General features: G+C 37.0%; 1 protein-coding gene across 1 annotated transcript; it reads right to left on the bottom strand.

Moving 5' to 3' along the window:
- Nucleotides 1-595: 595 nt before the first annotated feature.
- On the bottom strand, nt 596-9,979 carry LOC132607761 (uncharacterized). Its single transcript, XM_060321842.1, has 5 exons — nt 9,716-9,979; nt 9,230-9,596; nt 2,258-2,348; nt 1,289-1,370; nt 596-649 (listed from the first exon to the last, which is right to left on the bottom strand). Exons 1-5 carry the CDS (start codon nt 9,977-9,979, stop codon nt 596-598), a joined length of 858 nt encoding a protein of 285 aa, XP_060177825.1.
- Between the last annotated feature and the right edge of the window lie 441 nt (nt 9,980-10,420).

Here is a 10,420-nt window from a genome sequence, read left to right as displayed (position 1 = left end):
CATGGTCTTGAAAGTCATCAAACAACAACGAAGTGACTGTACCAACCAATCAAAACCAAGAGTACCCCAAGGTTAAGAAACCCGAAGAACATCATCATCAATTATCTTCATTATATGATCTTTAAAAACATTGATCATCACGTCCCAACAACACCCTCTCCACTATATAGACCTCAGCAAGCTTAACAGCATCACTATATTTTGCCCAAAAACCAACAGGCCTATTAATTGAACGAAACTGTAAGAACATCTTGAGATCACACAACTTTATTCTATCCACATTTGGAAAATATCGCCTCAACAATCTATTTGGTCGGGTAGAAACAACACTAAAATCACCACCACAACTATCCAAATCCATAATAAGATGGAAACAGTCACGATCAAATACACACTCACGGCCAAAAATCTTAAACTTTAACACACTATCAGTACCAGAGTCAACTTGGGATAAAACCAAGCAATGGAACATATTATCACACAAGTGTAGATCAGCCAACTCCATAAAAGGTCCAAACCCACTCTTTTTTAACAACTCCAAATGAGAGACACTCAAAAATGACATAATCAAATCCTTAAATTTAAAATCACCACTTCACAGACCACATGCTTCAAACCAATGTTCAAACTTAACCAAACGATCGTCTACCTATAAAAGAAAAATTAATATGAAAAGAAGTCAAACTAGAGTCCAAAAGTTAGTCAACTTAGGCCATCAGGCAGAACTTTACAGTCCAAGTCAGAACTTTACATTCAAAAAGTTAGTCAAGTTATACCTTCATGCAACACTTTAGAGTCCAAAAAGGTAGTCAAGTTAGGCCACGAGGCAGAACTTTACAAGCCAAAAGTTAGTCAAGTTTTGCCTTCAGGCAGAACTTTACATTCATAAAGTTAGTCAAGTTCTGCCTTCATGCAGGACTTTAGAGTCCAATAAGGTAGTCAAGTTAAGCCATCAGGCAGAATTTTAAAATCCAAAAGTAGTCAAGTTATTAAAAAAGAAAGAAACAATTAACATGTACCATAATACAATGAGTTACTGGACTGCTACACAAACCAAAAAATCACCTACATCATAGAAGGAAGAGAATAGACAAAAGTTCAGTTTCATAAACAAAAACACATACACAAAACCATAACACACAACACATGCTGGAATAGAAACACTTACAAAAATAACTTCATTTATAAGTTATGCAAGAATAAGGATAAGTTTAGTTACAAAAATAAAAAATTAAACATAAACTAAGGAGTTTGAACAACTTAGGACTGAAGGTAGAGGTTGAATTACAGCTCTGCCCTCTAATGCATAACCTTTGAGCAAGTTAGGCCTGAAGGCAAAAGTTGAATCACAGGCAAAAGTTTCCTGAAGGCTGAGGTTGAATCAAAACTTAGAACATTCAACACAAAGAAATCCAAAAGCACATATCAAAAATCCACAAAAAACAAAGGAAACACGACATAACCATGAGACAATCATACAGAAACTTTGAATAAACACTAAAACCATAGTTTACAATCAGAAGCAATCAATTACATACAAAAAAATTACAGAAAAAAAAAACAACAAAGGCGAAGAATATACCTACAATAAACAAAAGCACATATCAAAAATCCAAAAAGAAAAACAATGGAAATAACATAATAAGAAACAAAAAAAAACCAATGTAAACATTGGAAACATGACATAACAATGAAAAAATCATATAGAAACTTTGAATAAACACTAAAACCATAGTTTACATCAGAAACGATCAATTACAGACAAAACAATTATGGAAAAAAAAAGAAACAACAAATTGTGAAATATATACCTACAATAAACAAAATCGACTACAACAACAACAATAATAACAACTATAAATTCGTACCTAAATATTTGTACGGTTAAAGAGAAACAACTCAAAAAGAAACTGGAGACATAGAGAAAAAGCGCGTGATAATAGAAAAACTGTAAAAACAAAATAGTAAGTGTTCAATAGGATAAGGGGTAATTTTGTTCGAAAAAATTCATTAAAAGAGGCGGAAGGGCAAAACTTAAAGACCACACGTTTGAAGGGCAAAAGTTTCATACCACCCCAAATGAAGGGCAATCCCCGCAAAAAAAAAAAAAAAAAAAAAAGGATCTTTGATGGTTCAAAAAAAAGTTAGCAGGTTACTCAAGAAGCTAACATGTTGGGCCTGTGTTTAAATACGGGCCTCCACCCTCTAGTCACTTAATAAATTGACAATCATCACATCATAAATAGCCAATGAATACTTTGCTTCATACTTATTATTTTGTCTTTTATTCTTCAACACTTTTCGTCCGATTTTGCTCCAAATTTCTTCATCTTCGGATTGCTTTATTCCTACACAATAAAAAAATGATATTAAGCACAATTCATTATAACTAATACTCAAAAGACGATTAAAAATACTCGAATGTGAGGCAACTATGGGTCAATATATGCATTTTTGGCCAAACATCAACTAGGAAACCTATTTATTTTGAAAATAAACTCTGTAAGTCTGCGAAACCAGTGAGATTCTAGTAAGGATTTTACTTATTCTAAGGAGAAGATGTTAGGCGTCCCTTAAAATCTATCCAAAATAGTTCCTTAAACTTGGTCTAAATATACTAGAGGGGAATTATCTATTTCATTTTTACCTATTTTTAAAGAAAAGTGGAAAACTGAATTAATTTAATAAAGTAAAAAAAAAAAGTGATGACAAAAGTGATTTATTTAATATATATAGGCATAACGTATGAGGGGTTCGAAATGGTATATAAAGTAACATGTGTATGCGATGTAAGAAAATGTGTATATGGCGTGTATATTGTACATGTATTGAAAATAGGTGTGTACAACAACAACAACAAGCCCAGTATAATCCCACCATGTGGAGTCTGGGGAGGGTAGAGTGTACGCAGACCTAACCCCTACCTTGAAAGGTAGGGCGGCTGTTTCCGAAAGACCCTCGGCTCAAGAGAGGAGAACAAGAGAGAAAAATAAGACAAAAGGTCAGATAGGACCAAGCATATCGAAAACAGTATGAAAACAAGGAATAACAAAGCGAGAAAGTCATAGGTGTGTATATATGGTATATGAGTAGGATATATATGAAGTATATTAGGGTATGAGAAAATATGTGTATGCAGGTGTATATGAAATGGTATATGATGCGTGAATCCATAGTCTACAAAGAAGTACAAGGTATACGGAGTGGTGTGTGTATGGGGGTAAAAGAAAGTATATACTATGTGATATTGGTATATTATGTTCATGGCAAAGGAAATGGGGTACATGTACGGTGCGAGAAAGGATGCATATGGTGGGGCGTATATACGGTATGAGAAAATAGGTATATGATATGTATAAGTGATATTAGTATACATCTATATCCTACGTATACATCTATATCCTACGTATAAGTGATATTAGTATACATCTATATATATATATATATATATATATATATATATATGGGCAATTTGCAGGATTGCCCTTCGCTGGGGGCAGTCTTTAAATTTTACCCCTCAAATTGGTGGTCTTTAACTTTTGCCCTTCACTAAAAATTCTTTGGTTTCGGGTTCGAACCCCCACTCAGTCAAAATTTTTTAAAAAATACAAGATAGAATTTGGGTTCGCAAGGCAGAGTTTTGCCTTCAAAACTCTTCCTTAAGGCAGAATTCGCATGGGCGGCCTTGCGATTTTTTTTTTTTTTTTTACTGAGCTGAGGTTCGAACCCACAACCTCGGGGTATTAGACGAAGGGCAAAACTTAAAGACCACCAATTTGAAGGGCAAAAATTAAAGACCACCCCAAACGAAGAACAATCCGTGCAAAAAATTGTTTATATATATATATATACACCTTTTGTCTTGCTTTTGAACGGAATGACTTGAGCCACTATAACTTGGGCCCTAATAGAAGTTTGTGTAATAAAGTTTGGGAAAAATGGGCCTACTCAGGGTGTGTTCGGTATGGAGGAAAACGTTTTCCAGAAAATGTTTTCCAATTTTCTCATGTTCGTTTGGTCAAAAATTTTAGAAAACATTTTTTTTTTTTTTTGGAAAACATTTTCCTCAAAATTGGGGAAAATGACTTCACTAATAAAAGTAGGGAAAACAAGTTCATTCCACCAACCACCCTACCACCACCCAACCCAATCCCAACCACCAAGCCCCAACCACTCCCACCCCACCCCCACCCACCACGCCCCGCCAAAAAATAATTTTTTTTTTGGAAAAAAAGTTTTGACATTATTTGGGTTTTTGCACCCCCACGCAAACCCCGCACCCTACCCCCCCCCCACCCCACACCCTATCCCTCCCCTACGCCTACCCCCTCACTCTGGTTCCTTATTATCTTCCTTTTTATTTTATTTTTATTTTTCCCCTCATTCTTCACATTTTTAGCCTTTCTCTTATTTTCTCCTGTGATGTATTATGTTAAGCAAAAAGCAAAATTTAAAAGTCACTTCTCCAATATTCGTAATTAGATCCTGTTGGTCTTCCTTAGACGTTTCTAAGAAAAATGCTTACACGATTTTGAAACCCCCCCCCACCCAAACCCCGCACCCTACGCTCCCCCCCCCCCCTCCCCCAACAAATTTTTTTTTAAAAAAAAAAACAAGTTTTGACTTTTTTTTGCACTCCACCCGGCACCCTACCCCCACCACCTTACCCCCCCCCCCCCCCCCCGCGCAAAAACAATTAATATTTTTGAAAAAAAAGTTTTGACGTTTTTTTTGTTTAATAGTTTTGAAAAAAAAATCAGTTTTTTGCACACCCCCCCCCCCCCCCCCCCAAAATTGAATGTTTGTGTGGTTAAAAATTAAAACTTTTGGAATCAAAAAAAAAAAAATCAAAAGAATTTTTTTTTTGGAGGGGGGCGTGGGGGAGTAGGTGGGTGGGTGGGAGTGGGGTGGGGGTGGGGGTATGGGGCTGGGTTGGAGTTGGTAAGGCTTGGATGAGTATTTTCCGGAAAATGTTTTCTATCAACCAAACGAACATGGGAAAATAAGTAAGAAATTCACTTATTTTCCACTACCCAAACGAACATGAGAAAATAAGTGGAAATTCACTTATTTTATAGGAAAACATTTTCCTCCATACCGAACACACCCTCAATGTAAGTGTCAAAATATTTTCGGAGAAATCATGTGTTTTTGGGCCCTGCTCTTTAAAATCGTTTGGGCCTGGCCATTGCCCAGTCTGCTCAGATCTGATTTTGTGAGAAATTGGGTCAGATGTTTAGGACTGAATTTTGACACTTTGTTTTTGTGCGGAATGTCCTTCAAAGGCACTGGTCTTCAATGTTTGGCCTCAAATTTGAAATCTTTAATTTTTGCCCTTGGCCTAAAATTTATGGGTTCTGGGTTCGAACTCCCGCTCAGTCTAATATTAAAAAAATAGCAAGGCAGAAGTTTGTAGCAAAGTTAAGCCTATTCAGGCAGACGTTTGCCAGCCTGAATAAACCTAAGGCCTAACTTTTGCCCAAAATTAAGTCTATTCAGGGAAAAGATAGGCCTTAAGGCAGAAGTTTGTAAGATTTCAATAATAAAAAATAAAAAAAAAAAGGCAAACTTACTCAAATGACTACCTTATTGTAGCTTCCTACCATTTGTAGCTATCCTTTTAAATATTACCATTTGTAGCTATATTTTGGCAAAATAGTGTATGTTTTCGCGTATATTTGTTGCCAACAAATACATGAGAACAAGGTAAAAAAAAAAAACCAGGATCCTTAATTTTAGCTTTTAACGGTGGAGCTATTAAATTAGATATTAATATATATATTTTTGATGTATTTTAGTGATTTTTTTTTTCTTTGATTTATTTCAGTTCTTTTTTTTTTTTGCTATAATGTATTTCCGTGTCTTTTTTTTATGTATTTCAGTGATTTTTTTTAATGTATTTTATTGATTTTTTTTTATGTATTTCAGTGACTTTTTTGATGTATTTCAAATACATTGTGTACATTCCAACTACATATGAAGCCAAATATATTCAAATTTTCATGTATTTGAATGGATTTCAACAAACACACTCAGATACAAGACAAAAAAAATTCAAATATATGACAAATACATTCAAAAACAGTGTGTTTGGCTATTAACAAAATACACTCAAAAAATACAAAGACAAATACATTCAAAAACAGTGTATTTTTGATATGTAGATTTTTTGAATGTATTTCTATTTGGCTTTTAACAAATACACACGGCCAGACCTGAGACACTACCATCACCAAAAACCCTAATCTCTCCACCACCACCAAAATCCTAATCTGAGACACCACCACCACCAAAAACCCAAATCTGAGACACCACCACCACCAAAAAATCCTGATCTTTCCACCACCAACAAAACCCTAATCTCTCCACCTTCACGTCATCTTCTCCGCCGCCATCTTAAAATCAGTCCATCGCGGCCACCACCAACAATGCACACGGTCAGATCTGTGCTATCGCCTCACTGGATAGAGTGAAAAGAAAGAGAGAGAGAGAGAGAGAGAGAGAGAGAGAGAGAGAGAGAGAGAGAGAGGTGAGCATAGAGGGAGAGGGAGAAGAAAGAGAGGGGCGGCGGAGAGAGAGTGGGGTGAGCACAGAGGGAGAGGGAGAAGAGAGAGAGAGAGGGGCGGCGCAGCCATAGTGGTGGTGGTTGAGAGAAGGGGAGAGATTTTTTAGGGTTTTGAGAAATGAATAATGAGTAGTGATTGGGAAAGTGATTGGGAAAAAAGAAAGATATATGTGTTTGGGTATGTATTTTTTTATATAGCTACCATTTGTAATTTAGAAAAGTTAATTAGCTACTAAATATAATTAAATAAAAAGGTAGTTAATATTAACAATTAGGTCTTAAAAGAAGTTATAATGAGTAAAAATTCCAAAACAAAATTACTTGAAGGCAAAATTCTGCCTTAAAGCAGAGTTTTTGCCTTCTAGTGAAGGCAAAACTCTACCTTAAGGTAGAGTTTGAGTCTCTGCCTTGCAAATTCAAACTTCACCTTGCAATTTTTGTTAAAAATTTTGACTGAGCGGGGGTTCGAACCCGAAATCAAGGAATTTTTAGCGAATAACAAAAATTAAAGACCACCAATTTGAGGGACAAAAATTAAAGACTAGCGCCTTTGAAGGGCAATCGTGCAAATGAACCATTTTGATAAGGGCAATTTGCACGATTTCCCTTATTCGGGGGTGGTCTTTAATTTTTGCCCTTCGCTAAAAAACCCCTTCGTTCCGGGTTCAAACCCCCACTCAGTAAAAAATTAAAAAAAAATCGCAAGGTAGAGTTTGGATTCGCAAGAAAAAATTTTGCCTGCAAAACTCTACCTTTAGGCAGAGTAGAGTTTGTAGTCAAACACTACTGGATCAGGTAGAGTTTGACTGCAAACTCTACTGGATCAGGCAGAGTTTGACTGCAAACTCTACTTAAGGCAGAGTTTTGCCTTCAGGCATATGGCAAAACTCTACCTTAAGGTAGAGGTTTGCATTAAGGAATTTTTTTTTTTTACTCAGTTGGAATTTTGCTAAACTCTGCCTTAAGGCCTAACTTTTGCCCAAGTAGACCTAATTTTGTTACGAAACTCTGCCTTGCGATTTTTTTTTTTACTGAGTCAGAGTTCGAACTCCAAACCTCATGGTAGTAGGCGAAGGGAAAATATTAAAGACCAGCAATTTGAGGGGCAAAAATTAAAGACTAGTGCCAAGGGCAATCCGCACAAAAAAAATGTTTTGACAAAAGGTGAACTAATTCTAGACTCTTTTCACTTCTGAAAGAACCTGTGTTTGAAATTATTATAAGATATGCAGTTTTAGGAAAAAAAAAACCTTAAAATGTTAATAGAAAAATTCAGGCGTTGTACACTATTTTTTGAGTCATACACATTTTTATATGCACCGTATACTTATTTTATGCTTATATTTTATTTTGAAGTATGCATGTTGTGGATATCACCTTATCACGATTTCACTCCATTTTCATAAAATTATTTCTTCTTCACTTTTTCAAAAAACAGGTAATAATAAAGAAATAGATAACCCCCTCTAATATAGCTAAACTAAGTGTTGGGGCTATCTTAGACCCTAAACAGGTAATAATAAAGAAATAGATAATCCCCCTCTAATATAGCTAAACTAAGTGTGAGGGCTATCTTAGAATAGGCTATGAGGAATACCTAACATCTTCCCCTAGGAGTAAATCAAACTCTTACCTAGAATTTCATTGATTTCGCAGACTAAAACAGAGTAGACATATCAATACAAATATGTTTTCTAATACGCCCTTAGAAAGTAGGTGGAGACTCTAAACCCTTTGAAAACCAGATAGAAGAGGCGAATATTGCAAACATATTTTGACCAGTGCAAAATAAGGTGAGACAGTCAATGAATTTTGTATCCGACACATGAAATTTGACAAGGGAAAGTGTGAAGAATTCATTAATCAATAAATTAGATTATTAGTAATTCCATTAATTGATTGGCATCTGTAATATTAACAACAACATACCCAATGTAATCCAACAAGTGGGGTCTGGAGAGGGTAGGAAGTACGCGGACCTTACCTCTACTTTTGCGGGGTACAAAGACTGTTTCCGATAGACCATCGACTCAAAAGAAACGTAGTCAATGCAGGATTGCAATAAAAATAGGAAAACAAAACATCAAGATACAAAACAAATGGAGTAACACATAGCAATACACACATAAAGATAATGATCTACGCGATACCAAAATAATAATACTAATAAAAGGAGAAGAGGAGATGGAAAGGCTAAACCCCCACCTCTCTCACACACAGCGCGAAAAAACTCAACTACCTATTAACCTTGTATCTTAATCCTCGACTTCCAAATCTTCCTATCTAAGGTCATGTCCTCAGTCAGTTGAAGCTTGGCCATATCCTGTCTAATCACCTCTTCCAGTTCTCTTCGGCCTACCTCTACCTCTCCTAACTCCTGCGACCGCCAATCTCTAAAACCTCCCAACTGGAGCACCCTCAGACCTCGTCTACACATGCCCAAACTATCTCAGTCTCACTTCCCTCATCTTGTCTGCCATGGAGGCCAATCCGACCTTATTTTGTATATCTTTATTCTTAATCATATCTCTCCTAGTGTGACCACACATCCGTATGAGCATCCGCATCTCCACTACCTTCATCTTCTACACGTGAACGTTCTTGACTGGCCACATTTTGCCCCATACAACAATACTAGTCTAACCACCACTTTGTAAAACTTACCTTTCCGCCTAGGCGATACCTTTTTATTGCAAAGAACCCCTGAGGGACGCCTCCATTTCATCCACCCTGCGCTAATACGGTGTGCAGCATCATTATCAATCTCCCCGTCCCCTTGTATTATGGACCCAAGATAATTGAAACTTCCTCTTTTGGGTATAGTTTGTGCCTCGATCTTCACTTCCACATCTGTCTCTTGCGTCACATCACTGAACTTGCACTCCATGTACTCCGTCTTAGTCCTGCTTAACCTGAAACCTGTAGATTCTAAGGTCGTTCTCCAAACATCCATCTTATCTTTAACTCCACTAAGCGTCTCGTTAATCAAAACTATGTCGTCTGCAAATAACATACACCACGACCACTCCTCCTGAATATGTCGCGTTAATTCGTCCATCACTAAGGTAAATAGAAATGGGCTAAGGGCTGATACCTAGTGCAACCCATCACGATCGGAAAGTTTTCTGAATCACCTCACACTGTTCTAACCCGAGTCTTAGCATCCTCCAGATCAATTTCCTTGATGTAGGACACATGCACACCTTTAGACCTCTCGAGGGACTCTGTCATATGCCATCTCCAGATCAATGAACACCATGTGTAAGTCTCTCTTTTGTCCTTATACTGCTCCACCATTCTCCTGATAAGATAAGTTTCTGTAGTAGATCGCCCTAACATGAATCTGAAATGGTTCTCGGATATTGACACATCCCTCATCATCCTCATCTCGATCACCCTCTCCCAAACTTTCATAGTGTACTCCACCTCTAATCCTCTGACTCAGACTTACGTTGTACAACGGGACCATTTTACTCCACCTCTAATCCTCTGGCATCTTAGTCTTCCCAAATAAGACATTAAAAAACCTAGTCAGCCACTCCATACGTGTCTCCCCTGTGCTCTTCCAAAAGTCTACCGGGATCTCATCTGGCCCGGTCGCTCTTCCCCTCTTCATCTTACGGATAACCTTCTTAACCTCGGCAGCCTTTATGCACCTACAGTAACCAAATATCTACAACACTCAGAATGTTCTAACTCACCCAGCACGATATCCCTGTCCCCTTTTTCATTCAAGAGCTTATGGAAGTACGCTTGCTGTTACACCTCGAAAAATCCCCCTTACATGTACTGAGAATAGGACAACGAAGGTCATAGCGTATACGACATTTCGATGAGTAGGAATAGTGTTTGATA

This window comes from Lycium barbarum, chromosome 8, assembly GCF_019175385.1.
Source record: "Lycium barbarum isolate Lr01 chromosome 8, ASM1917538v2, whole genome shotgun sequence".
Taxonomy (NCBI): Eukaryota; Viridiplantae; Streptophyta; class Magnoliopsida; order Solanales; family Solanaceae; genus Lycium; species Lycium barbarum.
The sequence above is the reverse complement of the archived record's forward strand: the minus strand, read 5'-3'. Positions and strand labels throughout refer to the sequence as shown.

Excerpts from the sequence above, each read along its gene's own strand:
- LOC132607761 (XM_060321842.1), bottom strand. The coding sequence starts at position 9,979 with ATGAAAGTTTGGGAGAGGGTGATCGAGATGAGGATGATGAGGGATGTG. Across the intron at positions 9,597-9,715 it reads TGGAGGATGCTAAGACTCGG|GAGGAGTGGTCGTGGTGTAT; the intron begins GTTAGAACAGTG and ends CGACATATTCAG. Across the intron at positions 650-1,288 it reads ATGCATTAGAGGGCAGAGCT|GTAGACGATCGTTTGGTTAA; the intron begins GTAATTCAACCT and ends TTTCTTTTATAG.